This window comes from Trichechus manatus, unplaced genomic scaffold (genome assembly GCF_000243295.1).
Source record: "Trichechus manatus latirostris isolate Lorelei unplaced genomic scaffold, TriManLat1.0 scaffold00159, whole genome shotgun sequence".
Taxonomy (NCBI): domain Eukaryota; kingdom Metazoa; phylum Chordata; class Mammalia; order Sirenia; family Trichechidae; genus Trichechus; species Trichechus manatus.
This window is the reverse complement of record NW_004444095.1, coordinates 1,042,278-1,061,926: the sequence shown is the minus strand read 5'-3', so window position 1 is coordinate 1,061,926 and position 19,649 is coordinate 1,042,278. Positions and strand designations below refer to the sequence as shown.

Sequence of the window (19,649 nt, the reverse complement as noted above, 5' to 3'; positions counted from 1 at the left end):
TCTTGCAGTTGAATTGAAACTAATAGGCATAGTGTCTTGTTTTTGGAATATTACCAGCCTTTGAGACTCTTGATTCATAGCCCCATTCCAGGGACTACCAGGTCTGGTTTTGAAAAAGAAAATTGTGGTGAAGTAGGGAACACATGTATGTAAGTTCCCCACTTGAGAAGTCTTTGTAATTGGTCTCGCTGGTGTAGCCCATTTATCAAAAGTGATAGTTGCCCAGGTTTCTTTGGTTGGAACTGCACCTCCTGACCAAGAGGGTGAAGCTCAATCGAAGGAGATACTGAGCTTACTTTAGCTTTTGCTAATACTGAAAGCAACAACCAACAGGGATGGATTAACCAGTAAGCAAGCTACTCACAGGCTTGCTTTGATGATGTGAAACCCATGTGAAATTGTGCACTACAGATTAGTAAGTAAGCATAAGTAAGCCCGTGTGTATCTTGCTTATTGGGTAACCCGTCCCTGACAAGGAATCAAATTTTTAGCAGACTTACCATCAGTTTGCAGTTCCTTTCTAATCCATTTTGTTAGCTCCTGAGATTTAGGTTCTATCATTTCCAGATTCCACTAGAAAGGTATTATCAGTAACCAATTTCAAAGCCTGTGCTACTTCAAACCAAGAGTAGCTTGAAACAGCATCAGTGGTTTGTTTTCATCCCTTTTATCAGAATCATCGTTTTTCTTTCTAAATAATGCCTTAGCCATGTATTTAATTAAGAATGAGTTGGGAGTCTTCTAAACAATCTCACTTCTGACACTAAATGCACTAAGGGTGCCAGTTAGACAGGTTCAATTGCTAATAAAGACTCACAGGATCCAAATGACAGTGCCTACAAATGTATAGTTCATTGCAGGAAAAGGATAACTATACCAACAGTATTAAATATGCACCACACCACAGGCTGCCTCATAGCATAAGGTATGGAGAGGCCAGGTGCAAGCTCCAATTGCCCTCTCTCCGTAAGGCCCGCACCAAGCTGGACTTTCTTTCTTGAATCAAGAACCACTGATGTGAACACAAACACCTTGGAACCAGGGAACACAAATTAGAGTCTTGGCCAGGGATTCTATAGCCTACTGGTAACCTAGGCATATTCTTCCTACATAGACAGTCCCAAACCTAGTCTCCACAGGTCTCACCCAGAGCAGGTAAAAATCATCAGTGTCACTATTAGCAATAAACAATGATGATAATCTGTAACTGATAGCTATGCATAAACACAATAAGTCACTTCCTTTCAGGGCTGTGACATATAAATGTTTTAACAAAACATCTCATGCCAACTCCAGGCCCTCAGGAATTAATCCTCACAGTACAGATAACTACATCAAAGTGTATTGGCTTTCTTGCTGGGCACAGATTTGCTTAGAAAGTCCTTTGGCCTTAAGTGCAAGCTGCCTGTAAAATGATGTGATATCAACAAAAGTCTCCTATACCTACAAGTGCCTTCTGCTGCGTGGGCAAGACAAGTCAGCAAACGCACAGCAGTCCTTCCACTATCACCCCCTTTCTTTGTCTGGGCTAATTAGTTTACAGGGTTGTTTATTTATCAAAACAGAGTGTTCAGGTTGATGCACGAGATAAGCTTGGGGTTGTGTGAGCACCGTGGGACTTGTTTTCACCAGAGGCATAGCAAGAGGGTGGGGCAGAGGGGGTCAGTTGCTCCCATGCGCAAGTCCAAGGGGCACCAGATGAGGCATGGAATGACATTCTGAGGTGCCACAAATATGAAAGGCGCCTGACTGAGGCAGCCAGACTAGAGGGTGAAGGCTTTTCTGCTGATGTGTCGCCACTATCAATGTCTATTCATCTTGACATGGGGGGGCGGGCGGGTGGGGAGAGTCTAATTCTGGGCACTTGAACTGGGAGCTCGCAACTTGCTATACCCCTGGTTTTCACCACGAATCAACTTTTCAGTGCTTCTCTTTTCTCCCCTTACTGTCATAAGTAGGGAATGCAGAATGATTTTCTCTTTTCTATGAAGTCAGTAAGGACACCTTCTCCCGCCTACCTTTCTGCCTTTCAGTATGCATCTCCATGACGAATCAGAAAACCTGGGTGTCCTGCCATTAGACCCAGAGCAAGACTCTATATCTCTGGTCTCAGTGTTCTTGACTGCAGAATGATTCTAAAGGTCCTTTCTAGCGCTAAAAGTCCAGTGATTCTATAAAAGACTAAAAAATACCTGTCTCAACTCCTCACTTGTGGCATACGAAGGAAGTAATAGAGTTAGCATTTGAGCCCTAGACTGTAGAGAGAATGCTTACACACAGCCAGAGCCTCAGGAACTATTAGTGGCATCCTTGTGCTTAAGACCTACCCCCCTTATTTTTAGTTTTTCCGGAATGGCAAAGACAAGCCTAGAGAGCCTGTCCCCACCCTGTCTCACCCCCACAGCCCTGATGCGTGAAGGGCCCCACCAAATGGACCCTTTTCTTCAGTGGCCTCAAAGCCTATAGCATCCTCTACTGTGAAAATAGTTTTTGAAAGAGAGTATGTTAGAACACACTTGGGCTTGTATATAGCCTTAAAATATATTTCCTAGTGAATATGATAAAGGCTACACACACACACATATTTTTTAATGGAATTTCCTAGCTTGAGGTAAAGGGATAGGTTCACAAAATTATGTCTGCTGGTTGCTTATCGAGGCTTCTAGAAAGAGCTAATCATTATGTGTAATGTTTCATCAAAAAAAATCAATGTATCCTTTAAGATGCTTATTTTGAACAGTAAGCCCTCTGTCTTTGTGGCAATTAAATTGTCCCTATCCATCTTCTCACCTCTTTTCAGGTCCACAGTGTGTACTATATATACCTAAGTAGAAGTCTTTTAAAAATTGTTCTGTGAAAGAGGAATTCTGTTTGATATGTTTGTTTTGGGAAATGTGCTCTCCTATCTTCTGTGATGGATTGTTCTTGTGTTTAAGCCCATCTGGTTTTTGCAGAGCACACTGCACTAGATTTCTCTGATTAACTATGTAATCCTCCGCTCCTGTTATTTTAGAGCAATTGCTTTACTCTCCTCTGGAGCTATTTATACTTCAAATTTTCTGTTCTGCGTGCTACCCATTCACCTGTACAAAGATAAGAGTAAGCCTGATAATATGGAATTTGTGCAGTTTTGCTCTTTGTTCCCCCACTCATTACATGGGTAGATTGGACTCTTAATGCAAAAGTGAGTTTAAAAATTCTCACTTGTTATTATATCCTTGGAAATAAAGCAAAATGTTTGTAATGGTTAAAGCAGAGTAACCAAAAAAAGAAAAACTCCAAACCACTCATAAAAAAAACAAACAAACCCATTGCCTTGGATTCGATTCCAACCCATAGTGAGCCTATAGGACAGAGTAGAACTGCCCCATAGGGTTTCCAAGGAGTGGCTGGTGGATTCAAACTGCTGACCCTTCTGGTTAGCAGCGAAGCTCTTAACCACTGTGCCACCAGGACTCCGAAAACCACTCATAGCTTCTTTCAGTTTATAAAGAAACACGTTGGGAATATTGGTGTTTGGGAGAAATCCATTCCTCTCTCCCCACATGGAAACTGTGTGCTGTGTTTCTAAATGTTCTCACCTAGACTTGAAAATTTGACCTCAGAGGAAGTCAAGCACATGGAAGAGAGAATGAAAGTTTGCATCTTTTGTCCCGTACCTCCCTCCAGTCTCTCATACTCTGTCTTCCCCTCCTCATGCCTTCCTGCTTGCTTGTATTATTTTTTTATTCTTTTTTCTTTTTCTACCTGACTTCTCAAATCAGCCGTCCAAGTTATGTTCCTTTCTGCGACTTCAAACACATTCCTGGCTTCGTGAAGAGAAGTCATTTCTTATCTTTAGATTATTTTTAATCAGAAGGAGAAGGGTCTTTGCTTGGATGAGTGCTAACCAGTTGCCAGTAAGTGGACGCCAACTCATGGCGACCCCATGTGTGTCAGAACAGAACTATGCCCCATAGGGTTTTTTCAATGGTTGATTTTTCTGAAGTAGATTGCCAGGCCTTTCAAGGCACATCCGGGTGGACTCACACCTCCAGTCTTTCGGTTAGCAGCTAAGCACATTAACTATTTTCACCACCCAGGCACTCTTAACCAAACCAAAACCCATACTCATGGCAACCCTGTATGTTACAGAGTACAAATGCTCCATAGGGTTTTCTTGGCTGTCATCTTTATGGAAGCAAATTGCCAGGCCTTTCTTCCGCGGTGCCGCTGGGTAGGTTCAAACTGCCAAACTTTAGGTTAGTAAACAAAAAAAAACAACAACAACAACAAAAAAAAAAAACCCATTGCCATCGAGTCGATTCCAACTCATAGTGAACCTGTAGGTTAGTAGTTGAGAGCAAACTTGGCACTACTGAGGGACCCTGCCAGGCACTTCTAGTCCAGGACATTTTAGGGAAATTGGTACATGGAAACACATAGCTTTTTACTCACTGGCATCAAAGACAAAGGAAATGCTCCTGCTTCTGTCACCAGGTCTCTTCCATACTTCCAAGGTTTCTATTTTCCTTTTCTAAAAGAAAAACGTGCACTACATAGGTATTAACCACTATTTTTGTTTTCTTTTTCTGAATATTTAATTAGAACTAACCACAAATAACTAGAAAAATACATTAAAGTCCTAAATTTTTACCTGTTTATTATTGAGAATGCCATTTACTGACTGGGATAACCTGTGTGTGTCTCAAGTTGCATTTATAATTGTATTGCCCCCCCTTTCCCCAGATGCCTGAGAGATGTACTTAATTACCATTGATTCCTTGTCTCCAAGGACTGAGAATTCAGACCAGAGCTTAGGTGTAAAAGGTGTTATAAAAGCAATGTTGTTGTACTTCCAGTTTGGCTAATAAACTGGCTTTAGAGAAAAACATCTCTTCATGACACTTGGGAATAACTTGCTATTTGCTGATGTTGGACAAGGCTGAAGTTTCACGTTTGTTAAATTTTTGTCTTTCAGCAAATGATTAAATACCACCTCAAGAACAAGGGAATCCCATCCCTACCCCCACCCCCCAGCCTTATAAAGTTCTTAGAGGGCTGGAAAAGTATATTGTAAAATACACTTTGAAGGTGAAAGGAGAAGTACATGAGCCTCAGATTTGAAAACTAGATAGATTATGCAGTTTAGTTTGCCTATAGAAAATCTTAGAGAGGTTGATTGCTTTTTCACCTGTGTCAAGGTAGCAGAGAAATTCCGAGGTGAGTGCTACTTCAAGGAGAAAAACGCTTACTGATTGTAAATACATAGCTGGAAAGAGAGTGTACAGAACCCTAACCATACAGATTGATCTGACTGACCTTCTCTACTACTAACACAAGAAAGTATTGCCAGGATGTCTCTCAAAATCTCTAGTAAAACAATTTTTACTTATTCAGATGGAAATGGCTGTGTTCATGTAGAACACAATAGGCCCCTTAACTATCAAATACTCCCCAATATTTCAGGGGTAGGGAATGTTGCTTGACCCACATCATCCCCTGATGCCAATGAGATTTGAGAACAACCTCAGATCCTGAATACTGGTCAAATTCGTCAAACCTAGAGCTGAGAGATGAAAGCAAAATACCTTTAAAAGATGGTAGGATTTGGGTTTGGAGTTTACTATAGGGTATGAGACAACCCTACCAGGATTCTCGAAGGAAAAGGAAAGATATTGAAAGGAGGATTTTTTCCCTTGGAATCAGGCATGATTTTGTGATTTTATGTGGATTTTGCAGTGGATCTCTTGAGTCTGTCAGCTGCATGTGATGCCATGGACCAGCACAACCTCAAGCAAAATGACCAGCCCATGGACATCCTACAGATCATTAATTGTTTGACCACTATTTATGATCGCCTGGAGCAAGAGCACAACAATCTGGTCAACGTCCCACTCTGCGTAGACATGTGTCTCAATTGGCTGCTGAATGTTTATGATACGTACGTATAGCAAGTTTTTGTTGGGATCTGGGACAGAAGGCTTAGCCTACAGAATGGTGATGGTGTAATTAATATTGCAACAGGGTCCCAGTCTAGAGATACGGTCATGGAGATGAAAGTTTCATGAAGCTGTGTGACCTAGTGCTGTCCTTGTGATAAATCATTTGTGAGTTTATTGGCAATGAAAAATATTTTTATAAGCTAGGAGGTAAGAGAGAATGTAGCTTGCACTCAGATTAGAAGACAAACAAAACCGTGAGATATTAATTTGTCAAATAGAATTAATCAGTGTGCAGTCATTGGTTCTGTCCCTTTCTCTCCTGTATAGTCTGGGATTCCGCTATCGGCTTCGGGTGTCGCTCCCTCTTACCTAGCTCCTGGAGATGCTGACACACCTGTCACCAGATCAGAATAGTCATAGCTGATACTCAGGAGGATTTTGCAGGCGATTATGAATTGTTAAGCCAAACAAAATGAAAACAAAACCTTAATGCAACAAACTCAGCTCCTCAAACCGGAGATGTTTCTTTTTTAATAAGATTTTATGACGTTTCAGTTTGGCACTTCCATTCATCACTTTCTCATAGAGAGTAATTGTCCCCCACCCCCCCAACTTTGCATTGCTCACAGAAGAGATCCCCAGTTCTAATTTTTGTTTTAAGCTTAATGAAGACGATTGAGGAAGGTAGCAGAAGGAATTGGTCTTATTTTGACGGAATTATTCTTAGACCTCAAAATTATTACATGCCTCATTTCACACGTCAATAAGAATATATCACCAACTTGAAATCTGGGAAGATTTTCTGAAATGAGTTCATACCAACAGCTTTTCCTTTTGCCTTCATTGTAGACTTCTACCACCTCCTTGATTAAAATGTATACCTTTTTTCTTTGTTATTTTGATAAGGTATTGCTTTTTAAATTCCAGACCCACCTGGCTATCGAATCCATGATAATTATCTACCAAGCCCTTGAATGTGTTGGATTTTAATTGTGGATTACATTTAAATTTGCTTTGAGAAGGGTTCATATTCAGGTCTTTCCTCAAATATGTTTTGGCATCGTTTGCTTGCAGATGACATCTGAATGGACTCTGAATATGTAACTTCCATTCTACCTGCCTGAAAATTATTTGGGGGCAAGTTTAACTCTTTGAAGACCTGAGTTAGTCTATAAAGTTTATTTGTTAGATTTTGTTTGGCTTGCCTTTTTTTTAAGAGGGAAAAAGATAAAACCTTCCAACGATAGTAATTTTGCTAATGCATTTGTATCAGGGATTTCTGTTTGACAGTTGGATTTAATAAATTGTATCAGTTAAAAGTTGAGTATATTGTTTCTTCATCAGAAATAACCACAACTAGGGCCTATCCTTTGTGATTTTGAAGTGCTAGATGGTAGAATTATTCTAAAATCTCTTTTTACCAATATCTAAGGTCCAGTTGGAGCCTTGGTGGCACAATGGTTAAGAACTTGACTGCTAACCAAAAGGTTGGCAGTTTGAATCCACCAGCTGCTCTTTGGAAACCCTATGAGGGCACTTCTACTCTGTCCTATAGGGTCACTATGAGTTGGAACCAATTCAATGGTACATAACAACAACAAGTTCCAGTTGCTTCCTGTAACAAAATAAGAAGCTGAAAATCATTAAAAGACATTTTCTACAAAATGAAAGACTTTTTATTCTTAATTTTTCATTTTTTCCCCTGGATAAAATGTGCTCTTTGATAAAGTTGCTGTGCAAAATGCTTTATTTCAGCTTCCTATGTGTAAAGTGAAAATGTATATATATATGAAAACATTGATATAGCTGTAGGTTATTTTAAAATTGTTCTTTTAGAGCATATATTTGAATGCTTTCTAATAGAGTATCATTGACAGAGATAAGCACTTATATTTTATATAATGTGTCATGTGGCCTGAAGTGATTAATTTTCATGTCAATAATGGTCAGTCTGATGAAAATATGAAGAAGTATTGAAGAGAGCAGAGCAGTTAGTTATTGGTAGTTTTTTGAGGGTTTTTTTTTTTTTTTTTTTTTTTTTTTTTTTGCTTCAATAACCAAAGTAGGTCATTTGCTTCACTAACCAAAATAGCTTAGTGCATGGTAATAATTCTTCCACTTACTGACTTAAACCCAGGCAGCTCTCCTTAGATGAAAAGGAGGATAATTTCCCCTGTTTTATGTAGAGCTACTCTTGCAATTCAGGTAAGGGCTTTGAGGAATTGAAAACTTGGTAAATATTCATAGATTGCATTGGTCAAATTTCCATTACATTCTAGGTCATCAGCCAAAGAGATAATGAACACAGAAAAGTTCTTAACAATCTTAATAAAACAATGGTCAAGCGAGTTTCCACATCCAAGTTTTTTTTTCCTTAACTAAAAAGTGTTTATCTACTAGTAAAGTGTCAGTAATTGTTTTCTGGTTTGATTATTCCTAATAGGGGGCGAACGGGGAGGATCCGCGCCCTGTCTTTTAAAACCGGCATCATTTCTCTGTGTAAAGCACATTTGGAAGACAAGTACAGATGTAAGTCATATATAGTAACACTGTATTCTTTTATTAATGTTGGCTAATTACCCCAGTTCTGGATGGGAAATGACATACTGTTCTTACTTGACAGCAGGTTCCTCATGTAAGATGTAGAACTGCTTTTAGAGTGTCATAAAATGTGGTTTGTGTCGTTCCTTGTCAAACGTTAAATTGCAGGTATTTAAATAGAGAACGAGGATTAACTTCTCCAGTCCGGGTATTATTTTACATTACATTGACTGTGTCTGAATAAAACACATGTTCCTAGGGGATAAAGTCTGATTTCCTAACCCCTTTGTATAAGTCAGAAAAATAAACGTGAAGGTTTAATCCGTGCACTTACCTAATCTTTGGATTCTTATTTAAAGAATACTGTCTGGCATTCATGTTCAAGAAACATTGTTTATTTTATAATCATCTTACTGTAAGTTGTACTGACACATCGAATTCTATGATGTGACTAACATTTCATTATTTGAGGGACAGATAGCTTGCCATTTCTTAAAGGGTAAATACCACCCTACAGATTTGCATTTTGATTCGCCATTGGGTTTTAAAAACTGTAAATCCAAATGAAAAGCAAATGCGAGAGGGATGATGGTGTAGGTGACTAAGCAACTGTCCATTCCCATTGTGAAGGACTACACTTGTTTTTCCCCTTTAAATACTTGTAAGAAATCTTTTTGGTAAGAATACTGAACAAACCCAGCCTATCTTGGTCTTTCTCTTTTCCCCTAAGGCCAGGCCACACAGGGATGAGGAGATGGGCTGAGCTTAAGGACAGACAGGAGACAAAGGAGACTGAATTCCTCTAAAGCCACTCTGTGTGCTGTTGCTCACTGCCCCTCCAGGAGTCAGCCGCAACAGACACACGCTCTTTTAGCTGTAACTTTCATGTACTTTCCACTTGAGTTTTCTCATCCTAAGAACCAAATAAAAATAACTGAACAGATTTTCCAAAAACTATTTAAAGGTGTGTTTTAGATAAAATAGAATATCTCCGTGGACCTTTCTCCTCTTTTTTCTCTTTCTTATCCTCCCCCGTTGCTTTTAACTCCTCTAAATTTCTGTGGTTTTTCTTCTTCTCAGTATTGTAGTTATTTATTACTGGTTAGCTTATAGTCTAACCTTATCAATGGTATAATCATAATACTAAATGGAATGATCGTGGGAACTTCAGCCTGTGTTTCAAATAACTGCTCAGAAGAGACATGTTTTGCAGTTGGGGAAACAGAAATATTAACTTCAGACTGAGGCATTTGAAACTACTAATTCATAACTTTGAAAAAGTGTGTGGGTGTGGGTGTGTGTGGGTATGTGTTGGAGAGGTGGTAAAAAGCTGTGCCTGTGTTAGTGACCTCAGTATTGTGATTGCCATCTTAGAAATCTCATTAAAATACTTAATTTCTTAGAGTGTAAAGTTGCTTATAGGTGGGAAAAGTTTTCTCAGATTTACTTATTTAAGAAACTTTTATTTGCATACAGGGTGTGGCTAAAATGATTTTATTTCTGAGAATACCACATACATCAGTAGTGTTTAGTGGGTTCATTCATTCTTTCAGCCATACATACTGGGTACCCGGTATCCGCCAGGTACTGCTATTCTGCTCTACACACTGCTAGCACACAGTTGACCATCATGTGTTCCCTGCCCTCAAGGAGATCTCACTCTCCAGTCAAAACGACGGACACATATTTAATCAATGACGGTGCAACCTGATGTGATCTAATTGCAAATATGTACAACTTCCCGTGGGAAGACATGCAAGATGAGCTAGAAGCTCAAATTACCTTATGATTCCAGAAACAAGTCCCAATTTTGATATGTTTTCAAATCTCTGATGTCCAAAGGGGGTCATGCTTTAGGCCAATTTTATGGTTCTTAATGCCAAAACGTTTATGTAGTAGTTACATCCTATGTAAGAAATATTTCCCAAAGGATCATGTTCTGGCTTAGGAAAAAGTTAGGGTCAACGCTGTATGTAAGCTTGCATTTCTTGTGGGGCTGTAGTTTTTATCAAAGTTGTAATGCTTCCTATATACAGTGATGATTAACAAGGTCCATAAAAATAATAAATGTCTAGATTGGCATCAGTTAGAAGTAGCCCCTCTCTGTGGGAATATCGGCTACTCTCCAGAGTTGGTACTGGAATTGCAGTGGACGTTAGGTTCTGCTAGCATTCACTTGGCGCTGCGTTTTGATTGTTGCAATTTTCTTCTTCCTTTTGTAGACCTTTTCAAGCAAGTGGCAAGTTCAACAGGATTTTGTGACCAGCGCAGGCTGGGCCTCCTTCTGCATGACTCGATCCAAATCCCAAGACAGTTGGGTGAAGTTGCGTCCTTCGGAGGAAGTAACATTGAGCCGAGTGTCAGAAGCTGCTTCCAATTTGTAAGTTATTCATCCTTTTAAGTAATATATTTATTCTTTTGCATTTTATAAGTTAATAATAAAAACTCCACAGAACTTCAGTTTCTCACATGAGCTCGTGTTCATGGAGGCTCTTCTGTAGGCAGGCAGCTCAGGGATTGTGGATATTTGAATTTCTGTAAACAGTGGCTTCTGGGACTCTGGGCTTTGGGAGAGAGGACATTGCAGAAGAAGGAAAAGAAATGCCCTCCACAGCAGTGACTCCACAGTTAGTGAGGGGCTGGGAGGGTAGGAGTCTGCAGTGGTTCCAGAAATAAGTCTCCACCCAGAGAAGTCCTTTGTCAGTGAGAAAGGGATCTTTGTAGGTGAATATCTTAGTTTTTCCCCCAACTCTATCATTATGGCCTCTTCAATGGATGTTGGTAAAAAGTTAACACAGCCTTCATTATTTAAATATTACCTTTTGTAACCTTGACACTCCGCTACCATTCAAAGCCCTGAACGGTGGCCTCCCACAGTCTTACAACAAGGGCTGAGGTTTGTAGTCTCTGCTACTGTTTATCAGTAGCTCAACACACTCTACCCCTCTTGCCCCTCCACTTTTGTCTCCTGCCCCTTTGCTTCTCCTCTGCTCGGTGCCTCAGACTGCCCTCTTCTTCCCAAACCCCGGAGCACTCCATTGATAGACATTTGGGTTCTTCCCATTTTTAATTAGATAAGTAATGCCACAATGAACATCTTTAGGCATTTAGCTCTTTTCTTTGACTGAATTTTTTCCTTAGGATAAATTCTCAGACTAGAGGATATAAACATCTTTGTAGGTTCTGTTAAATATTACCGGATGGCTTTTTGTCAAAGGCTGTTTCCATTTGTAATACCACCAACAGTGAAGGAGTAAGATATTTGCATTACCACAGGACTCACAGTGTTCTTGTGTTTTTAAAAATGCTAAGAGCCATATTTCTAATACAGGGATCCATTCTAATCCCGTGAATAAAGGCCGAGAGTTATGATATAGAACTAGCTGTAGAGCTAACTGGGTTGGACCTCATACCCAAACCTCCCAAAATGCACATAGACTATCACTCTCTCTTGTTTTTTGCATGTTGTTGCACTAATATTTCTACTCCAGAATGTGGATACTTTAACTTTTATACAATGAATATTGATGGCCACAAATAATCTAGATTCATGTTGTCTTTTTTAATCCAATTATGAAACAACTTGCAAGGATGTAAGATTTTTTTCTAATTGTTCTTTTCTCTTTTGTCAAGTTTCAGTTATCTTTTTCAGTACTGGTTGTGAAACACACACACACACACACACGCTCATATATACATATCTATATGCATATGTGTGTATTGTGACTTGGGTTGAAGGTTAGGGTCAGAACACAAAACTGCCAACAGCTGCTTCTGCTTAGTGATGGTTCCTGCTGCAGAGTACCAGTTGCTGTTGAGTCAATTCCGATTTTGTGGCAACCCTGTGTGTGTCAGAGTAGAGCTGCGCTCCACAGGGTTTTCGATGGCTGATTTTTTCGGAAGTACATCACCAGGCTTTTCTTCCAAGGTGCCTCTGGGTGGACTCAAACTGCCAACCTTTCAGGTAGCAGCCAAGTGCATTAACCATTTGCACTACCCACTGCAGAGTAAGCCAGGCTAGATCCAAGGCTGGCTGGAGCCATTCTGTTCAGTCACCCCACAGTACGGACTGTGCTGCTGCCCAACTCATCAGGCTACCACCACCACCCTCACTACAGACTCTGGCCCTCTTGGATTTGGCTGTCAGGACTGAGGGCTGGTGAACCGAAGCTCCGCTTGCCCTGGTGCTGTCCCCCTTAACCCTCTCTGCCTCTGCCGAGTGCCCTCTTCTTTCTTAACCTCACGTCTCTTGTTTGGTTACTTCTCTGTCACTGTAATAGCAACACTCTTTTCTCAGTGTCAGAACTTTGAACTCAATCCATCCTCACGTATTTCCTGAATGCCTCCTGGCTAGCCGGTCTTCAAGCTCTTGGAAATGTCTTTTGTGAGGTTGGGGAGAATTCAGTCAAGATATTAACAGTAGTAACAGGTGGGGTTACAGGTGGCTTTTATTTTTTTCTCTGTACTATTTTGTATTTTCCAGATTTTCTTCTTTAAACACTTATCATTAGAAAAAAAAATTAGTAAGCTACTAAATTTTTATTTTTAAGGAAAAGTAACATCTTTTGCTTGATTTATTTTCATTGCCACTCGTGCACTGTTCTTAGGCCTTATCGCATGTGTAGGTTATTGCATTATCTTCCTAGCAAGGCTCCACTTCACACCTCAGCCCCTTTCATTGGTCTCACTGCTTTTAGAAAAATATATTCACCATATGACACCATCCTTAGAAATCTTCAGTTTCTAGCCGTTGTCCACTGAATGAAGTCCTAATTTCTCTAACTCTCAGATAGTTGCTAATCTGGTTCCAAAACCGTCCACGGTTTCCTTTCACTACCATGAAACAGCTTCCCCCTACCATTTGTACTTACCATGCTTATAAGTAATGTTGTTACTGTTGCTACTAATATTTTACCTTTGTTCATATGAATTCTGTCGTTTAATGTTTACCAATTCTTTGAGGAGAATAGAATAGGTAGACTTTGGGTATTTTGTTTGTTTTTATTGTTGTTTAAGAGGATGAGGAATTTAAGCTGTGCTCCCTAAGTCCCTCAGCTGGTGGAATAGTTTGATTCCTAGATCAATGTGCCCCACCCTTTACCACCTCATTCCCGAATATGCACCTTTTAATAAGACCACTCTCTAGTTCCCCCAGTGTGAAGTAACAGGCATTTTCCTGGGACCCTGGTGGACTAAGAGAAAGATGTCATAACAAGACAGGGAACAGAAGAGAGACAACAAGAGTTGGGAGTGGGAAGGATTCCTCATTTTAAGAAGCTGAGTTTAAAGTATTGTCAAAACGTCTTTGTGGAGGTTTCTAGAAGACGTTGTGCACATTCCGTATGCATGGAGTCAGATGAGGGTGACATTACTTAGGTTTGGGGAGCCTCTCAACTTTGTAGCAGTTTGCAGTCGGGTTGAACAGATCCATTGTGAATGCCTACTTCAGAATCTCCATTTTGGCATGCTTTTCCTCAGCCAGGTGTTCTGGCAGTCAGTCACCTTGCCTTTCACTGCACAGCCTGCATGAAAATATGATGTTTGCTGTAGGGAGAGATAACAAGAGTGAACATTCCCTCTGCCCTTTGTTTGAAGTGTAAGACCTTGGGAATGGCACCAGGCTCGTTCCTTCAGCAAGCTGGTGCTCAAAGGCTGCTATTTCTACCAGCCTAGGGAATTACTTAAGCTTCTCCCACGAGTGCATTCCTTATATCAAAGAAGGAGATGTTGACTTCAGTTTGTAGTCCTTTTATTTTCTTTTTCTTGTCACCAACTGTAAAACTTACTTTTAGTCAAGTTGGTACAATTAGGAAGAGTGTAGCTTCTCGTTCATATAAGGGCCTGGTGGTGGCAGGAAGAGAGGTGTGTTTTCATGTGCAACACTTGCTGGATGATCTTTTAAAGGTTTCCTCAGCCCATATGCCTCCCCATTAACCACTTAACAAGAGAAAAGGAAATTGCCCATCAAATCCAATCTTTTTCCCTACTCAAAAATCAGTATAGTTACCTCAAGGAATTATCTATTAAGCCAGGAAATGAAGTCGTATCTCTGGATATTAAAAAGAAAAATTCACTATAAATTTATGGACTCGACAGTGCTATCTTCACTGATACGAAATGAGGCAAAAGGACATGTTTCTAGTTTAGTTGTGCACTGCAGTCAACACATTTACTGGGGAATTGACTCTTTTTAGTAGTAGTAGAAGTTAGGTTTTGAAACTAGTTTGTTTTAGAAATACAGCTTTAATTAATGCATTATCAACGTGTTTCTCATTCGTATTCCATGGAAACAATGCTGCTGAGAGAGTAGATTGATCCTTATGACCTTAGTCAGGCCAACGCTGCTCTGGCAGTGAGTCACACAGACTACCCGAAGGGACCTTGGAGCTTGTCCACATCTCTCCTTTCTTGGATGAGAAAACTGAGGCCCAGAGAGCCAGAATGAAGATATTCGACATCCTGCAATTATATCATGTTAGAACTAGACAGGTTTCCTGTGTTCCAAGCCAGTATTTTCTTCTGCTAAACTGTCTAAGTAGGAATAGATCACTTTCACCAGTTCAAATACTAGACTAAATTAGTGAAGTGTTAACAAGATCCCTTATATGAATTTTAGGTTGTAATAGGATGACATGGATAAATGAGCACCCCTACCCGACACAGACTCAGACACAGACACACAGACACACAGACACACACACAGACACACACACAGACACACAGACACACACACACACACACACACACACACACAGAGCCCACAATCATTATCTAAAATACTCAACTACTAATTGCAGGTGCTTAGTTTACCTTCAAATAAAACCAAGTAGTATTTCCTTCTAGGTGGGAAAACTTTACACTTTGAAGTGACTCCAGAAGAGAGTCATGTATCCTCAAATTGCTATTTGGCAGTGCCCTGGGAAGTGCCTCCCCCCCACCATAGTCTTTCTAGTACTTTCTTCTGTAAACATTTTAAGGACTTCATTGTTTAGATAGAATCACATACACCAACTTTATATTCAATATGCTTCACCTACAAGAGCTTGGGTGTCAAAGTCTGTTTATTTTACATCTGTTTTCTGCCTTTTGTTGTATTCATGCATTCAAAATGAATAAGTTGCTTTTTCATCTGTCTTCTGCATTTTTATATTATATGACAAAAATGAATATCATCGATCCACAGTTACTGTAATATAAAATGATATAGAAACGAGAATAAATTGCAACCTTAACTGTTGAGAACAAATGTATATTACTCTCATATGTAAATAATAAATCACTGTAGAATATCTGGAGTAGTGAGTAGTAGGATAGCCAAGAGGTTAAGTTCATAGGCTCTGAAACCTGACTGCCTGGGTCAAAATCCCTGTTCTGCTGTTTGTTGGGTGTGTGACTTTGAGGCCCCAAGCCAATACGGGCAAAGCACTTAGAGCTGTGGCTGGCACACAGTAGACGTTCACTAAGTATTAGCTGTGGTTATCTAAAGTGGATGGTAACATGAGAATATCCCACCAAAATTTAACAGTTCCTTTTATCTATAATAAAAAATCTGTGGATCTGATTTTAGAGACTCTTAAAATTCTGTTTTCTCTGTGAATGTTAAAAACCCATGCCAGGAGAGTTCTCAACCTGTTAGACAGCATCCCCCATGCCAATTGGTCACATTTTATATTTTGCATCCTTAAAACAACTTTTAAAAATCCTACTTTCCTTAGGTTTTCTTTGATTCTTTGTTCAGTAATATTGAAAATGTGGACCCTCCAGATCCATAGACATTCTCCCCTTCCCACTTTGGACTAATGGATATTCACTAGTAACCACTTGTCTGTCTGTGTATCATACTGTGTTGGCTTGCGTGTTGGCTGTGATGCTAGAAGCTGTGCCACCAGTATTTCAAATACCAGCTGAGTCAGCCATGGTCAACAGGTTTCAGTGGAGCTTCCAGACTAAGACCGACTAGGAAGAAGGGCCTGGCAATCTACTTCTAAAAATATTGGCCAGTGAAAACCTTATGAATAGCAGCAGAACATTGTCTGGTACAGTGCCAGAAGATGAGCCCCTCAGGTTGGAAGGCACTCAATACACGACTGGGGAAGAGCTGCCTCCTCAAAGTAGAGTCAACCTTAATGATGTGGATGGAGTCAAGCTTTCGAGACCTTAATTTGCTGATGTGGCACAACTCAAAATGAGAAGAAACAGCTGCAAACATCCATTAATAATCAGAACATGGAATGTATGAAGTATGAATCTAGGAAAATTGGAAGTTGTCAAAAATGAAATGAAATGCATAAAGATCAATATCCAAGGTATTAGTGAACTAAAAGGGACTGGTATTAGCCATTTTGAATCAGACGATCATATGGTCTGCTATGCCCAGGAATGACAAATTGAAGAAGAATGGCATTGCATTCACCATCAAAAAGAACATTTCAAGATCTACCCTGAAGTACAACGCTGTCAGTGATAGGACAATATCCATACATCTACAAGGAAGACCAGTTAATATGACTGTTATTCAAATTTACGCACCAACCACACTAAGGCCAAAGATGAAGAAATCAAAGATTTTTTACCAACTTCTGCAGTCTGAAATTGATCGAACACGTAATCAGGATGTATTGATAATTACTGGTGATTGGAATGCGGAAGTTGGAAACTAAGAAGAACGATTGATAGCTGGAAAATATGGCCTTGGTGATAGAAAAAACGCCAGAGACTGCATGATAGAATTTTGCAAGACCAATGACTTAATCATTGCAAATACCTTTTTCAACAACATAAACAGTGACTATACACGTGGACCTCAATGAATGGAATACACAGAAATCAAATCGACTACACCTGTGGAAAGAGACAATGGAAAAGCTCAATATCATCGGTCAGAACAAGGCCAGGGGCCGACTGCAGTAAAGATCCTCAATTGCTTGTATGCAAGTTCAAGTTGAAGCTGAAGAAAATTAAAACAAGTCCACGAGAGTGAAAGTATGACTTTGAGTGTATTCCACCTGAATTTTGAGACCATCTCAAGAATAGATTTGACACATTGAATACTAATCACAGAAGACCAGAAGCCTTGTGGTATGACATCAAGGACATTATACATGAAGAAAGCAAGAGGTCATTTAAAAGAAAGGAAAGAAAGAAAAGACTATTATAGATGTCGGAAAAGACTCTGAAACTTGCTCTTGTACATAGAGTAGCTAAACGGAATGGAAGAAATGATCACATAAAAGAGCTGAACAGATTTCAAAGGGAAGCTAGAGAAGACAGATTAAAGTGTTATAATGAAATATGCCAAGACCTGGAGTTAGAAAACCAAAAGTGAAGAACATACTCGGCGTTTCGCAAGCTGAAAGAACTGAAGAAAAAATTCAAGCCTCGAGTTGCAACACTGAAGGATTCTGTGGGGAAAATACTGATCAACGCAGGAAGCATCAAAAGAAGATGGAAGGAATACACAGCGTCACTGTACCAAAAATAATTGATCGATGTTCAGCCATTTCAGGAGGTAGCATATGATCAAGAACCCATGGTACTGAAGGAAGAAGTCCAAGTGCACTGGAGGCATCAGCAAAAAACAAGCCTCCAGGAATTGAAGGAATACCAATTGAGATATTTCAACAAATAGTTACAGCGCTGGAAGTGCTCACTCATCTATGTCAAGAAATTTGGAAGACAGCTTCCTGGCCAACCGACTGGAAGAGATCCATATTTGTGCCCATTCCAAAGAAAAGTGATCCAACAGTATGCAGAAATTATCGAGCAATATCATTAATATCACACACAAGTAAGAATTTGCTGAAGATCATTCAAGTGGTTACAGCAGTGCATCGACAGAGAACTGCCAGAAGTTCAAGCCGGATTCAGAAGAGGATGTGGAATGAGGGACATCATTGCTGATGTCAGATGGATCTTGGCTGAAAGCAGAGAATACCAGAAAGATGTTTACCTGTGTTTTATTTATTATGCAAAGGCATTTGACTGTGTGAATCATAACAAATTATGGATGACATTGTGAAGAATGAGAATTCCAGAACACTTAATTGTGCTTATGTGGAACCTGTACACAGACCAAGAGGTAGTCGTTCAAACAGAACAAGGGGATACTGAGTGGTTTAAATTCAGAAAAGGTGTGTGTCAGGGTTGTATCCTTTCACCATACTTATTCGATCTGTATGCTGAGCAAATAATCTGAGAAGCTGGTCTATATGAAGAAGAACATGGCACTAGGATTGGAGGAAGACTCATTAACAACCTGCGATATGCAGACGACACAGCGTGCTTGCTGAAAGCAAAGAGGACTTGAAGCACTTACTGATGAAGATCAAAGACCACAGGCTTCAGTATGGATTACACTTTAACATAAAGAAAACAAAAGTCCTCACAACTGGACCAATAAGCAATATAATGATGAACAGAGAAAATATTGAAGTTGTCAAGGATCTCATTTTACTTGGCTCCATAATCAACGCCCCAGTCAAGAGATCAAAAAACATATTGCGTTGGGCAAATCTGCTGCAAAAGGCCTCTTTAAAGTGTTAAAAAGCAAAGATGTCACATTGAGGACGAAGATGTATCTGACCCAAGCCGTGTTATTTTCAGTCACCTCATATGCATGGTAAAGCTGAACAATGAATAAGGAAGACTGAAGAAAAACTGATGCCTTTGAATTATGATATTAATGAAGAACGTTGAATTATACCATGGACTGCCAGAAAAACGAACATACTTGTTTTGGAAGAAATACAGCCAGACTGCTGCTTAGAAGTGAAGATGGGAAGACTTTGTCTCTGTACTTTGGACATGTTGTCAGGAGGGAGTAGTCCCTGGAGAAGGACATTATGCTTGGTAAAGCAGAGGGTCAACAAAAAAGAGGAAGACCCTCAATTAGATGGATTGACACAGTGACTGCAACAATGGGCTCAAACATAGCAACAATTGTGAGGATGGTGCAGGACTGGGCAGTGTTTCGTTCTGTTGTACATAGAGTAGCTAAGAGTCGAAATCGACTCGATGGCACCTAACAACTAGTAACTAAATAATTGTGTGAATTCAAACTGCTGACCTTTTGGTTAGCAGCTGTAATTGTTATGACCAAATTCTTCTTGTCTTTACTTTCTTCTTCCTTCCTTCCTTCCTCCCTCCCTCCCTTCCTCCCTCCCTCCCTCCCTCCCTCCCTTCTTC

General features: G+C 39.9%; 1 protein-coding gene across 1 annotated transcript in view; it reads left to right on the top strand.

Annotated features, from left to right (window-relative positions):
* The window catches only part of DMD (dystrophin), a 2,372,918-nt gene that overhangs the window by 2,278,087 nt on the left and 75,182 nt on the right, over positions 1-19,649 (top strand). The window contains exons 65-67 of the mRNA XM_004386236.2: positions 5,722-5,923; positions 8,368-8,453; positions 10,688-10,845. Of these exons, the coding sequence (XP_004386293.1) occupies positions 5,722-5,923; positions 8,368-8,453; positions 10,688-10,845 (446 nt within the window). The remainder of the gene's footprint in view (positions 1-5,721; positions 5,924-8,367; positions 8,454-10,687; positions 10,846-19,649) is intronic.